At 37.7% G+C, this 16,143-nt stretch overlaps 1 protein-coding gene across 1 annotated transcript; it reads right to left on the bottom strand.

The window, feature by feature from the left end:
- Nucleotides 1-3,032: 3,032 nt before the first annotated feature.
- Nucleotides 3,033-15,497, bottom strand: LOC140191811 (lens fiber major intrinsic protein-like). The gene is made up of 4 exons (XM_072249604.1): nt 15,138-15,497; nt 7,995-8,159; nt 5,151-5,231; nt 3,033-3,218 (listed from the first exon to the last, which is right to left on the bottom strand). The coding sequence occupies exons 1-4, from the start codon at nt 15,495-15,497 to the stop codon at nt 3,033-3,035; spliced, it is 792 nt and encodes a 263-aa protein (XP_072105705.1).
- Nucleotides 15,498-16,143: the final 646 nt, after the last annotated feature.

Raw genomic sequence — 16,143 nt, 5'->3', positions numbered from 1 at the left:
CCATTATCCTCCTAAAGCAATCTACAAAAATTGTAAAAATAAAGGGAAGTTTAAGCACCAAGCAATTCAGAGTTCAAATGACTGACACACTTTAATGCTATTTCAGTGCAAAGTGTGAGCTAAGAGCATCCTGCATTCTTTCTTACATCTTGAATATTTTAAGAATGATCAAATTTTTACTGAACTTGCTATATTAAGTCTACTTCCATTTGATGCACTATGAATTCATCAATACAATCACAATCAATTTAAACTTTTACTGAAATAATGCTGTGCCACTTTTCAAAATTTATTTATTCAAAATATAATGCCTTAACAATACTACAAAGATGCACTATTTTAACAATATAGCATCACTCCCAATTCAAAAAAAATCTTGGTCAAAAAGACCAAAGTGAATACACACAAGGAATTGCTCTTAGTGGGCAAAAAAGAAGTCCAAACAGTTTGCCCTTAAATACAAGAACTAATCCTAGTAATGGTGCCAATGTTAAATGAACATTTTATTTCAGGTGACTAGGAGGGGAAGAAAATCTCCATTCCAAAACAAATAAGGACAGTATTCTTCCTTCTAAAAACCTCACCACAAAGCATAAATCTCACACAGCTTGTAAAAAAAAAATCCTTGTGTGTGGATCCAGAACTTTGTTACAGGGAAGCACATTTACAATAATACCAATTGACTAATCGTTACTGGAATATTCCCCTAATTAATTGTTTTCCAGCTACCATTCACTGTAGCCAAAGGAATTTACAATAGGGAATAAATTGACAAATCAGTTGAACGTATAGTATTAGGTTTAGCACAATTCAGAGTGCGAAATAGACAATATTCTTTCAGTTCATTAATTGTTATTAAATAGCTATTTAAATTTCTTTTGTACCTTTTCCTTTCCCTTCTGCCTCATTGTGTTGTTTTTTACTGGAGTCAAGTGATTGATAAGGTCTGTACTCTTTATATGGGTGCCACCAGTGCAGTCCTAGTGATTAATTTTATGAGGTAGAAGTATTCATTCATACATCCCTTCATCTTTTAAGATGCTAATATTTGAACTATGTAACAATCTTATCTAGCAGCTTCAACAAGAAATGATAAAATTTATTCAATGTTGTATTTGTATGTTAGTGTAGATATGGAGTTGTAACGTTCAGATTTGGGAGCCCCATGCTCCATCATTCATAACAATACAGTATTAGGACCATTTGAATTTCTAAAAATGTTGAAATTTAGTTTGGAATTTACAAAATAAGGTTTAAAAGAAAACAAAAATGAGGAACAGAACTCTGCTACCCCACCCCCACCCCAAGTTGTTCATAAACTTGTGTTCTTCACACAGAGCAGAAAATCTTGAGGAATGGTTGTAACTGCGTCTGTATATATTAATAGTCTTCCTGGTGTACCAAGCAGAGTGGAATTCTTGGACAACCCTACAAATGAACAGTGAAGGACTGTAGGCAGATTTTGTGAACTTTAGTTTACATTATGTCTTCAAGAGATTATGCAGCAAAATTACCAAGTATATTGTGGTGAACATTCAGAACTTGTTCTTGTGAAATTCAAATTTTTAGATTTTGATTAGGCATTCTACAACCATTAAAGATTTAAGTCTTTCATATCCCCATAATACAAATTTTCATCCCAAGCCATTAATCTTCAAAATTGTATTTCCTGCTGCCTCTTGGTTTCTCACTGACTAAATGGTGCCGAGTTACTGATAATTGTGAAAGTGTTTAAAAAATTAAAAACCAGTGTTGTGTTGTATTGTACACACAGATCAATTAGACACTTTTTACCCACTTTGAGGCAAGTTCTGCAACATGTTTTGTGAAAAAAGGCACTGGCACCTCTACTGGAAAATAAAATTGCCTATGGTCTTTATAACACTGCATCTTGAAATTTCATATTCTCTAAATTCTAAATTCAACTCTAAATTCTATGCTGGTACAACATTAGAATGCAGGGCATATACCCAAAATCAGCTTGTGAGTGGGCAAGGCAAACATAGAGGGTCAATCCAAACTATTTTAAAATTAAAATACTGAATTTTCTGGTGTTTATTTTGCAAAGTGAAAGGACTATAATGATCAGTTGTTGTATGTATAACATTTCATAAAGCAGAAGATTATACTTTGTCACAAAATCAATTTGCTCCCTTGTTTAATAATTTGAGTTAAATTGTCTTGAATGACAATCTAATCTATGTAAAAATACTTTTAAGGTGCTGTTATATTGCAGGGTTTTGATAGTAAGAAAAATGTCTCTGAGGTTATGTAAATACTATAAACTACTTAGAGTGGTGGGGAGGGTTTTAAGTTGCACCAAGTGACCCAATACTATCTGTGTGATAAAACCTATTGGCTACAAAAGAAATTTTCCAAAACGCTAAGTTACCAGCAAAGTTCCACTTAATGATAACTCCTTATTTGGCGATTTTTTCCGAAGTAAACTTCAATTTTATTTTGGGGGGATGGGGTGGGTGATGTTATGGGGAGCTGTTTGCTTTTTTTTAAAAAAAGGAAGTTATAAGATCTATAAAAATCCATTCTACTTCAGAAAAGGTAGATTTAACCAGCTAGATTGGACTTCCACTGCTGTAAAATGTAAACTTGCCTACGTTTTTCATGAACTTAAAGAACTTAAAAATATATTTTTGTCCCATCAAAACAGCCCATTATATTATTAAAGCATGTGCAATTAGTATTTTAAAGATAGCAGGTTATAATTTCAATTTAACTTTTGTAAAATATGATTATATATAATATTTTTCCAATTAATGAAATTCAAACCCTGAACTTGAAGAATCTTAGAATGTTGAAAATATCTGAGTAATTGATCTCCATTTGTTTTTTTTAATTCCTTTTTATCTGTACTGTAATTTAGATATTATAATTTCCTGCCTAGGGACATTGACAGCATTCATATTCTTTCAAGCACACCTTGAGTAAAAACACAGAAAATTTCACAATATATCTTTGTGATGATAGGATAGATCTTGTGTTGTAGACTACTTTCTTTAAAGAGAAAACTACTTTTATAAGGCTTGTGTTTTGAGTTCAATGGGATCACTCCGAGGTTCCTGTTGTCCATCAGCTTCAAGGGGATGAGCTCCTTTAAGAATAGCCAATCTCTCTGTGATCCCTCTCATTCTGGGGAACAGGATAAAATCATACAGCAGAGCTGCAATAGAACCTCCTATCAGAGGGCCTACCCAGTATACCTGCAAAGACATAATTGACATAAATAACGTAAGTGAAAAACAACATGGTGTTAACTAATTAGAAATGAGCATTTCCTCCTAAGGCTTGTGACTGAGACAGTGCTTGATTCCATAGGTCCTAATGTCCCACCTGAACCTTACCCAAGTGAATATCTTAATGTATGAATCTAAGCAACCTGGCTATTTCTTCAGGGATACATCATAGATGAGCCAGTTCCTAAAGTTATTCAACATATGTATTTTCACCAACTGTTACAAACGTTCCAGTTCATAGCAACCTTGCATCTGGACAATACAAACTCCACTGAAGAGACCGGAGTATGAAAATCTTAGTTGGTGCTCCAGTGCAGTATTTCTGGGTGTTCTACTCTGTTGAAGGTGTCTTTTGGGTGAGACATTCATCTGAAGGAACAGATGATATCAGATCTGCTCTTTCAAATCTATATCATTTTTCAAAAAAAAGGCAGGGGTATTATCTCAGCTGTCAATATCTCTATAAGCCAGTATCTGGGTCATTATTGTGTTGATGTTTGTATGAATTGCCTGCTTAGTTTCCTATCTTATAACTGTAATTGAATTTTAAAAGTACTTTGACTGTAAAGTGCTTTACAGCCTGAGGCCATAAATAGAGGATTTTGTATATGCCCATCTACACTTTCCTACGAGAGTCACCAGTAGTAAATATTGCACCATGGTAGTGTAGTGGTTAGCATGATGCTATCACAGCTCTGGGCGTTGCAGAGTTTGGAATTCAATTCTGGTGCTGTTCTGTAAGGAGTCTCTGTATGTCCTCCCCGTGGAATGCGTGGGTTTTCCCCGAGTGCTCCAGTTTCCTTCCACAGTCCAAAGATGTACTGGATAGGTTAATTGGTTATTGTAAATTGTCCCGTGATTAGGTTGGGGTTAAATTGGAATTGTCGGAGATTGCTGGGGCGGTGAGGCTCAAAGGGCCTACTTCGCGAAGGAAAGAAGAAAAGACTTTTTTTTTGGTATCCCAAGTCTGAGGATATTTGACACCCAGTTGTGATGAGCTAATTCAACTTGAAATATTGAGCTTGATGTTTAGAAGCAACACAATGCTCAGCATCTCAAACAGATCTTAGAAAGTTTGGCAAAATGCAGCAATGATATGTAACTGCATCAGTCTGATAGAAAATTGGACAGGAATAGCTATGGAAAGTAGGACAATACCTTGTACCTTCCCTCACCCAGAGCAAGTAAGTTTCCTGACATACACTTGCAGCATTGTTGAGTATTTGCCTGTTGCAACTTCTGCAGTAGGATCCAACCTGCTGCAATGGAACTTTATATCTATTCAAAAAAAAAGTTAGTGAGCAAATAACTACTTTAAAGCACCTGTTAGTGCTCAGTGAGTGCTTTCCAGTTCCCATCACAGCCATCCTTATCTCTGTTCTTAGAGATTGATAACAAAGCCAATTTCTGCTGAATTATAAATGATACTGCTTTTTAAATGTGTCAGTTCTTTAAAACCTGCAGCTTAGGACAAGGACATTTGACCTTCTAAGATAGTGTTTTGGATTACTTTAGAATCAAGGGCATGCTAAAAGACGCATGCTTTATTAAAAATGGGAAAGGCTTGCTTATAATTAGCATATACAGTCTGATAGATCTCTAAGAATTATGGACAATTTTTAACCTTTTTAAAGTGCTTTACAAATAAGCAGAATGTATGATCAGACAGGAGAACTTGAACTTATTTAGCTGCATTTGAATTATCTGTTATCTACTAATTATAAAAATATCCTTGAGGTACAAAAACCCCATAGTTCCTAACTTGAAAGATTCTGTTTATGTGTGGCGATTGAAGAAATGTTGGTGCATTTTACAAGCACCTTTAATGTTTTCATTTCTTTGTAAATGAGCTTTGTTCAGTTGCTCACTTGGTTTGCATTGAATACAGTTTGTGCTTACCCAGTGATTTCCAAAATTTCTAGTGAGTACAGCTGGTGCAAAGGACCTTGCTGGATTCATTCCACATCCAGTGTAATAAAGCTGGAGAAAACAATGTGGTATGCTATAATTCCGATCAGACATAATTGAATGCATAAAAAGTTTTAACAGATAATTTCTAAGAAGCAGTACTGATTACTACTCATCACCAATAGAGTATTCAGAGCCATGAGCTTAAAATATCTGTCAACAGTATGCATGGAAATATTAAAGAACATAAAACCTTTTGCTAATTAAGCTGAATTCTTCATACAGGATCACAATTGACTTTTTTGACTGTGTTTCTGACTCTGGCTTCAGTTGTATTCTTGAGAACTACAAAATACCATCCCAACAATTCAGAGCCAACAAAGAAAACTTTCTACACCAGGCAGCAGGATGAGCTGGAAATGGAGAGTAATCACAGAGAGGTGGGCAGAGCCAGATGCGACTTGCAACTCTAGCACATATACATTGTTAGGATGCCTATGACTTTTGCATAGTACTACAGTAATTTTATGTATTGCACTGTACTGCTGCAGCAAAAAAAAATTCATGGCATACACGGCTTTTGACAAGGTCCCACACAGTAGATTAGTGTGCAAACTTAAAGCACACGGTATTGGGGGTAAGGTATTGGTGTGAGTGGAGAGTTAGTTAGCAGACAGGAAACAAAGAGTGGGAATAAACGGGACCTTTTCAGAATGGCAGGCGGTGACTAGTGGGGTACCGCAAGGCTCAGTGCTGGGACCCTAGTTGTTTACAATATATATTAATGACTTGGATGAGGGAATTAAATGCAGCATCTCCAAGTTTGCGGATGACACGAAGCTGGGTGGCAGTGTTAGCTGTGAGGAGGATGCAGGGTGACTTGGATAGGTTGGGTGAGTGGGCAAATTCATGGCAGATGCAATTTAATGTGGATAAATGTGAAGTTATCCACTTTGGTGGCAAAAATAGGAAAACAGATTATTATCTGAATGGTGGCCGATTAGGAAAAGGGGAGGTGCAACGAGACCTGGGTGTCATTATACACCAGTCATTGAAAGTGGGCATGCAGGTACAGCAGGCGGTGAAAAAGGCGAATGGTATGCTGGCATTTATAGCGAGAGGATTTGAGTACAGGAGCAGGGAGGTACTACTGCAGTTGTACAAGGCCTTAGTGAGACCACACCTGGAGTATTGTGTGCAGTTTTGGTCCCCTAATCTGAGGAAAGACATCCTTGCCATAGAGGGAGTACAGAGAAGGTTCACCAGATTGATTCCTGGGATGGCAGGACTTTCATATGAAGAAAGACTGGATGAACTGGGCTTGTACTCGCTGGAATTTAGAAAATTGAGGGGGGATCTGATTGAAACGTATAAGATCCTAAAGGGATTGGACAGGCTAGATGCAGGAAGATTGTTCCCGATGTTGGGGAAGTCCAGAACGAGGGGTCACAGTTTGAGGATAGAGGGGAAGCCTTTTAGGACCGAGATTAGGAAAAACTTCTTCACGCAGAGGGTGGTGAATCTGTGGAATTCTCTGCCACAGGAAACAGTTGAGGCCAGTTCATTGGCTATATTTAAGAGGGAGTTAGATATGGCCCTTGTGACTACGGGGGTCAGGGGGTATGGAGGGAAGGCTGGGGCGGTGTTCTGAGTTGGATGATCAGCCATGATCATAATAAATGGCGGTGCAGGCTTGAAGGGCCAAATGGCCTACTCCTGCACCTATTTTCTATGTTTCTATGAGTGATGATAAACCTGATTCTGAAATGGGTCTCTATTGTGTACTGAGAGTGGAAAGGGGAAGGGAGAGGGGAATTGTGGTTGGGGAGAGGGGAGGAGTAGAAATCACCAGAGAGAGAGATTCTGTAATGATCAATAAACAATTGTTTGGAATCAAATGACCTTCCCTGTTGTCTTAGGACTGGCCCACACCACCCCCTGCCCCAGCACCCCTTCTCTGCCACCTGTCCCACACCCCTCCCGCGGTGCTCCACCCTTGCTATTCCCAACATCCTTTTGTCCTGCCAGATTTACAAACTTGCACTCTGCTCCACATTGACAAATACAGTACTATGCAAAAGTCTTAGGCACCCATATATAGTTTAAGTGTCTAAGGATCTCTGATCTCCACTATAAAGGGGTTCTTGCCCAGGTTTATTAGACAATAGAAGACCTATTACTCCAGACCTGATGTGTAACTCACAGAAACTTAAGAACCGACAAATTTAAGCATAGATGGAGATTCGTGCGGGCTAAAGTCATTCTGTTTAGGTTAATCAGTTCCCAGTTGTTGGTCTACAGCCTTGCTCATTAAACAGCAATGAAATTGGTTTCATACCAAGGTGACAATGATCCTTTTAATGCTGGTTGATCTGAACGAAAATCAGTCATTGTATCTTTTGTGATGATCTGGACTCAGGCTAATTATTCTGATTTTGGGTAAATTTTGCAAAGTGACAATGACATGTGGTTTGATAGGGTAAAAATAATCAATTAAAACTAGTGCCTTAAAGAGGCCAATGCACATAAAATAATCACAGAGAGGTGGTGTCTGTCTTTGCTTCATGTTTATGTGTTTGTACTTTCCAGTAGGAATTGCTGAATGAAGGTTAACAATGTAAGGCTTAATTATAAACCCTTCCTGCTCTGAGGGTTCATGGCCATTTTGAGCATCTCAGCTGGACATCTTCCTAGCCTGGATGTGGCAACAACACAGAGTCACATTTTGCAAGTCAGCTGTTAGGGGAACGCTTGTTACCTTTTAGTCTAGAGCCAAGTACATTTTCCACACCAAACTTAGTCCTTTGGCAAATGAAGTGAAAATTCCAGACTTACCCCAAAGAAGTGACCTACAGTGAGTGAAAAGCCAATAATCATGGCTGCTGAACCCATGAATCCATTTCTGCGAATGTCTGTTGTGGCAAAAATACAGAGGACAAACTGAAGAGTAAGGAATATCTCCACGACTGTGCCCTGGCCAATACCCACTCCGGCATGCAGCTAAAGAATAAAAACAATACTGCTATTAGAAATGGCAACAATAGATCAGAAAGGAATCTAAAGGGTTGTATTTACAGGCATTTCTGGAGATATAATTGTCTGCTAACAAAAGTCAAAAACCAATACTATTCTTTAGATTCTACTTAATTCTAGATTTTACTATTCGTTCCTGGATCTGAGCTTATGATAGTGTTTGAATGCCATCTCAACCCACAGATTTACTGGGTACTATGTGATGTAAATGTGCACACTTTGCAATGAATGGCTAAGAGAGGGATCATTACTGTGTCATGACTTCATTATGTGTTATTACTTCAGGAACATGACAACTAATTTAATGAAACAACCCAATTTCAAAGCATTTATTTGCTGGCTGGAGAATGGAGTTGCTCCAGTTTTGAAACCATGAAGTATCTGAGTAAAACTGATGCTATTGCTACTTTGCCTAACAGTATAATGTCTTGACCTTCAAGTGATTTTGTTTCATTTTCCAAACAATAGCTTTGCATTGCAATGAAAGTGGCAAGTAATTCTTAAGTATCGTTCAGAGATGTAGAACCATATTCATGTGAAATTGTATTGAGCTGTTCTGTGTTTCAAATAGGAAAGCTAATAGCTTGCAGTCCTGCTGAAGGGTCTTAGTCCGAAACGTTGACTGTACTTTTTTCCATAGATGGTATCTTGCCTGCTGCCTTCCTCCAACATTTTGTGTGTGTAGTTTGTGATAGGTCAAGATTTCAGGGAGAAGGAAGCAATATTTGGGATAAAAGTAAATATTTAAAAATATTGCTTTCACCTACCTCCCACTGGGAAATTAGTTGAATTATGACCTTTCTAAAAAAAAGTCAATATTTAAGTTTGTGAATTCAATGTTTGAATAATATATTTAATGATAAACTGGGCTTTTGTTCAGCATTGAGGAAGTTTAACATCCTATAATTGAATTATATCAATGATGAAATTTAGCCAAGTAATTGCAAACTTTTACTATATCTCCCATCTGGTCTCTGAATCACCACCTCACTTCTGTTTACCTGTACATTCCACACAACACTTGAGGAAGAATTCCTTTGTTTTCTGTGCATGCGCTAAATTTTCACATTTAACAACACATAATATCCTTGTGAATCTAATTCTTCGTTTAACCATACTTAAGAATCTAATTCTTCATTTGTCTTCTGCATTTTGTCTATACAGTGCATGGAAGAAATCAATGCCAAGTTGAATTGGAATTTTGAAATGATCCAAATAAATATGAAAATTATGTTTTCCTTGTTCATCATTTTACTCAAAAATATAAAACTGCAAAACATACAGTGGTGCTAGAAAGTTTGTGAGCCATCTATTTCTGCATAAATGTGATCAGATCTTCACAAAAGTCATAAGACTAGATAAAACCAAATTGAATAAACAACATTAAAAACATTATACTTTTATTTATTGAGAAAAATGATCCAATAATACATGTATTTGTTGGAAAAAGTATGTGAACCTCTGGGGTAATGGAGTCAGATATTCCAATCAATGAGATGAGATTGGAGGTGTGGGTTGTAGAGCCCCTGCCTTACAAAAAAGGCAGACAAAGTCAGGTTACTGACAGAGCCTGCCCTTCTCAAGAAAGATCTGTTTATGTACACCATGCCTCGATCAAAACAAGGACCTTAGAAGAAGAATTGTAGAGATGCATGAAGCTGGAAAAGGCTACAAAAGCATTTCTAAAGACCTGAGTGTTCATCAGTCCACAGTAAGAGAAATTGTCTACAAATGGAGGAAATTCAGTAACTGTTTCTACTCTCCCTAGGAGTGGGCATCCTGCAAAGATCACACCAAGAGCACAATATGCACTGCTGGAGGAGGTGAAAAAGAACCCAAGGGTAACAGTAAAAGACCTGCAGAAATCTCTAGAACTTGCTAAAGTCTCTGTTCATGTGTCCCTATAAGAAAAACACTGAGCAAGAATGGTGTTCATGGAAGGACACCATGGAAGAAACCACTGCTCTCCCCAAAAGAAACATTGCTGCACATCTCAAGTTTGCAAAAGACCACCTGGATGTACTACAATACTTCTGGGACAATGTTCTGTGGACATGAGATAAAAGTTAAACTTTTTGGCAGAAATGCACATTGCTATGTTTGAAGGAAAAAGGGCACTGCAAACCAACACCAAAACCTCATTCCAACTGTGAAGCATGGTGGAAGGAGCATTGTGGTTCGGGCTGCTTTTCTGATTCAGGGCCTGGACGGCTTGCAACCATTGAGGGAACAAAGTTGTATCAAGACATTTTACAGGAGAATGTCAGGGTAGCAGTCTGTCACTTGAAGCTTAATAGAAGTCAGATAATGCAACAAGAAAATGATCCAAAAGACCAGAATAAATCAACAGCAGAATGGTTTAAAAAGAAGAAAATGTGTGTTTTCGAATGGCCGAGAAGGAGTTCTAACCTTAATGTTGTGGAATGACCTGAAGCAAGCAGTTCATGCAAGGAAGCCCATCAACATCCCAGAGTTGAAGCAATTTTGTAAGGAGGAATGGCCTAAAGTTCCTCCAAGCTAATGTGCAGGACTGATCAACAGTTACCGGAAACATTTGGTTGAAGTTGTTGCTGTACAAGGAGGTCATACTAGTTACTGGAAGCCATGGTTCACATAATTTTTCCAACAAATACATGGAATATTGGATCATTTTTCTCAATAAATAAATGAACAAATATAATGTTTTGTGTTATTTATTTAAATAGGTTCTCTTTACCTAGTTTTAGGACTTATGTGAAGATCTTCACATATTTTAGGTCACATTTATGCATAAATAGAGGAAATTCTACAGGGTTCACAAACTTTCTAGCACCACTGTATAGTGAGTTTGCACAGTAAAATCTGTACACCAGAATGCCATAGACAACAGTTGTTAATCTGGTTTTGATGAAGTTTGTCTGAGGAAGAAAGTTGATAGGTGAGTGGGACCTCTTTGTCTTTGAAGAGTGCTATGGGATTGATAGCAATATTTGAAATACCAGAACAGGTAGATGGGCCTTTTTGAGGATGTAAAACACTACAGATGCATTAGGAAATATCTTAACATGCCTTACTGTAATAATATTAATCTGAATGCATTACTATGGCACAAAATTAGAAGAGGAATTTCAAATGCTGTATGCAATTGATGTGTCTACTTAGAAGGGCAAAACATATTTCTTATGTCTGCAACTTATTGCTAAAACTAAATTGTATTTTAATTCATTACTATTATTTAATTTTAACTTTTCATATTGGAAATGATTTTTGGGTATTGTCCCATTTGTCATAATACCTAGTTGGTGCTGAATTGCATGTTTGGAAAGGTCTAAAGTCTTAGTGATCTATTGAAGCATTGCTTTGCAATATACAGTAAAGTACAATACAGTAAAATACACAACTGTGCCCTGTCATGGAAATAGTGGATTTTGCCTGTAGCCCCTGGTGACTAATGGCCAACTGTATATTTAGTCTAAGGAAGGCAAGTGACAGGTATTTATTGCAGCCCTGGCTAGCTGTTCTGAACTATATTTTGGTTTTGACAGACTAGCAGAAAATTATGTATCCATTTCTTGGAAGACTGGTGGTGATAGTATGTCACCATTAACTGAAGTTTAGGTAGTCATCTAAAGTAATAGTGATGAGTCTGTATGTGAATCCTGGGGAGGAGAAGGAAGAATTTTAGCCATTATTCCTAGTAGCCATGAAAGAGCTGTTTCAGTCACTCAATATATAAAGCTTGGATAAAATACTTATTCCTGGTTACATCTTTGCAGAGTATCATTAACAGATAGTGCTCAAAAATACATCTCAAAATGCTTTAAAATACAGTAGTCTGACTTCATTCAACATTACATAAATGCAACATCACATTTCTATTAGATTCCACAGAGGACAAGATGGTCAATGTACAAAGTCTTTTGCCAATAGTTTGAACATATAAGGATTCCTGCAAGCAGAAAAGAGTTTAATTATCTCTCAGTTGGTTTTAGTTTCACACACACAAGTCAGCAATGACTCAGTGACGAGATAATGTACTGCTAGTGATTTGCAACCCATATCTTATAGTCAAAGGTATTAGATTTGATATTCTGTTTTGGGCAAGAGAAGTTAGATCAATTACAACCTAGCCTGCTTTGGTGGTGCTTTGCGCACAGCGAGATCCCACAAGCAACAATAAGGGCAATAACCAGAAAGACTCTTTTTACGGTGGTTTTGCGCTCAGAAAGATGTAACGGAAAAAAACGATGGATATCCAATCCGTTTTGCACACAGCAAAGACCCCTGTTTAAAATGTAATTAATGGCCACCTAGTCCATCTTGGCGATGTTCTGTGCTCAGCAAAGTTTCGCTAAAATTAATTAGTGGCCACCTAATTCATCTTACCAATTTTTTTTATTGCGCTCATCGAAATCCCACAAGCAGCCTTGGTAACCCTGTTTTGGTGACGTTTGCGCACAGCAGGATCCACAAAATATTTGAGCAGCGGACACTTAGTCTTTGTTGGCAATGTTTTGCGCATAACTGGACACCACTAGCAACCACAATGCCCCACCGTTCGTTTACTTTGATGTATTGCAGATAGGAAGTCCCACAAACTACAAGATTCATTACCACCTTGTTTTCGTGGTGTTTTGCGCACAGCAACATCCCACAGGCAACAACATCTGTGACTAGTTAGTTTGTTTTGCTAGTTTGCACACAACAGCCATACTTAAAGAGGAACAAGATCGGTGACTTGTTCCCTCTGTTTTCGATGAGAAGTGTGGCCCAGATCATACTGAGAACTCTGCTCAATTAGCGCAGGGGATTGTTTTGCCAGTGCCATAATTGACAGCGAAACTAAGATATGCCAGCAATAAAGTCTCGGCTGCAAGCGAGGATTTTTTTTTTGCCATTTTTATGTCATGGAATACGGTTGCAACCCTGAATCACAGACATTGGGTATATTCATATAAACCAGTCCAGTCAGAAACCGTTAAAATTTTATTCTTTACTTCACCCTAAATCAAACGCAAATTCTAAAAGCGATAGCTGCCAGCTAGGTACATATTTCTAACTGTAAAATATTATAGCACACCCATGGTATGCCTTTCGTGCTTCTCCACTTGTTTGTTCTGGAGCAAGACAAAGTGTAATTCTATTTGCAACAATATGAGCTTTCCCCAAGTTATTACGACCGAGATCGCGATCTCGACCGAGTGACTGAAGCATATAATTTGTGGTGTAAACAGTGGGCAACAACAAAAAAAAAAGATCCCTCATAATATGGTGTCTAGATTTACTAACAGATAGTTATTCTTCGCTCTGAACTCATATTGGGAGGGGTGTTTGTACCCTTCCGTATTAAGAGTCAATTCTCAAATATAGGTTTGGCACCTGTAATATTAGAGGGGCGTCCGTCTTAACGTGTTTCCCCAATCACGAAGATTATTTACCATTTTAACTGCTGGCATCCTTTCGTGCGTTGATGTTGCTGAACTTTAAAGGTCTGGGGCTGTAGTTGCACAACTTATAGCCCAAGTACAATCACTATAGCTAAGAATGCAATCAATCACACTGTAGACACGGAGCGTTTGAACCCTGGTAAGCTGTATCTGCAGGACAACCGTGAAATCACAGCTGAGTGAGCTTTGCCATTTTCCTCCTTTTAAATGTTATTCCCCAAGTTTGACACCCGCAATTTAGAAGCATAACAAATGTTCGGAAAATCGAAAGTTTAACCCTTAACTCTCATGCAAACTGGAAGTTACATAAAGTCGCGACACATTTCGAGAAGTTTTTAAATCTCTGAAAATGTTACCACACAGAACGTTAAAATAAAATTCCTTGTTAGGTCAACACGCAAAGTAAAAGTGATAAACCAAACAAAACCTCACCTATTTAAAAATATATTGAATACGAATTGAGACAGAAAATAACTTAACACGAATTACTGCTAAAAATCCAATGAACATACCTTTAAGCTGATGGGAAATCTACCATTTTGGATTATTCGGATAAATATTCTGCTCAGAACCAGTCCAAAGCAACAAACCTTTCAAAGTCCACCAGATCTTGCACTATAAATATAAAATTTCCTACCCTTGCCACATTGGTCTGTAGATTAAGTTGCAGTTGTACAGAAAGTTTTCAAAAGCACTTTTCAAAAGTAGTCGGCTATTTTCCGAAAACAATACAGAACACTAAATGAAGACTAAGTAAAACGAAAATGATAATTTTTTCATTAACCTTACGACCCTTCATGTTTTGTTTTATCTCCTCAGTTTTCACGTTGCATACACGATCTGACTTGACATCGTTCAACAAATCTCATGGAATTAATGACCAGGAGTTCAACGCGGGAAAATTCTAGACTCCTGTTCCCCATTATTATTATTTATTAATCTTAAATTATGGTGGCGCCGCAAATAAATAATTCTGGGAATAAGCCACTGAAAAGTACTTTAATAATAGCACGTTATTTCCAATTCGTCTGTCCAGCCATTTTAAAGGGTTCATTAATATGGGGAACTTAAATTCGAAATGATTTATATTCTTGGAACAATATCGTTTATTTTAATCCATTTAATTCCCAGCGAAAGTAATGTCATTTAGCTTCTCGTTTACTTAACTTTAGTAAATGTTTAAGTCCCAAAGTTTAGACACACCTTTCCGACAATCATTTCCGAATAATGTAACCCATCACTTACTAAAATGTATTAATGCTGCTTCAATTCATTCTCTATTATATTTTTATCTCAAGCCTATTATATAGATATCCTTTAAAAGTAATTTTTATAAATCTCTACACCTTTACACTCGTTATATTTACTAATTACCTTTGTTACTATTTTTATACATGATTTTCCAAGACGTTTATCATTTTGCTTCAAACTTTAATATTGGCTTTCAAAACAAGATTTTAGTTTGTACAAGATCATACTTTAACTCCCTTTATAGCGTACTATTTGCAGACATATTTACCGTGTTGAGCCCTAGGTTGCCCCGTACAGCAGGAGGGGTGACCCCGAACAACACAGCTGCCCCTGCCACTGCCCCGAGGAGCTGAGCTGCTATGTACATCACACAGCGGAACATGCTCAGTTGCGCCCCCAGCAGGTAAGCGAAGGTAACAGCCGGGTTGAGGTGCGCCCCGCTGACATGTCCCACAGCCTGTACCAGGGCAGCCAGGACAAAGCCAAAACCCAGAGAAACCAGCAGCACGTTCACGGGGCCCGGAGACCATCGCATCGTAAAGCCCAGTCCAAAAAACACGAAGAGCATGGTGGCAAAAAATTCTGCAAACACTGCCCTCCAAAAGGCGATGGATTTCAGCTCCCACATGATCCCGATCTTCCAAAGAGCAGACTATTACAAAATAACAGAAAAAAATTTAAAAAAAAGATGAAATTATCTCCCAGCTCCTCAAATGTTTCCCCAAATTTAATTGCTCAGAATGAAGTATTTATAAGGGGCTCTGGATCTGGGGGAGGGACTTGGCCAGTTGGTCATTGTATTAACTGTTTCATCCCAGGACATCAAGCATGTTCTAATAGTTTCTGTTTCCACCATCCTCGGTTTGCAATGCATTTTGAAGGCAGAAGTAAGTCAAAATACGAATATACAGCCGCATAAATTTCAAGCTATTAAGATAGGGAGAGGGATGTGTGTGATGAACCCACAGTAATGTCAAAGAAGTGGCAAAAAATTGGGAAGTTACTGAGTCTCAGGTTTCACCTGTGCAGTAGCAACATGGACAGGGCGTTTGAAGATATTAAAACATTTTAGATTGAAGGGAGGGTGATACCTCAAACAAGACAAACAAAAAGAATAAAATTCCAAGATTGCAACCGTGTATACTAAAAGAAGCTGGGAAAGATACAGAGGAGGCACTGTAACAGAAGAGGGAAGTAATATTATGTAAATATTCAAAATAAGATGGAACAAATCCTGTTTTGGAAAATGGAGATTATGGATTAAAGGAGACTCC

This window comes from Mobula birostris, chromosome X (assembly GCF_030028105.1).
Source record: "Mobula birostris isolate sMobBir1 chromosome X, sMobBir1.hap1, whole genome shotgun sequence".
Taxonomy (NCBI): Eukaryota; Metazoa; Chordata; class Chondrichthyes; order Myliobatiformes; family Myliobatidae; genus Mobula; species Mobula birostris.
The sequence above is the reverse complement of the archived record's forward strand: the minus strand, read 5'-3'. Positions and strand labels throughout refer to the sequence as shown.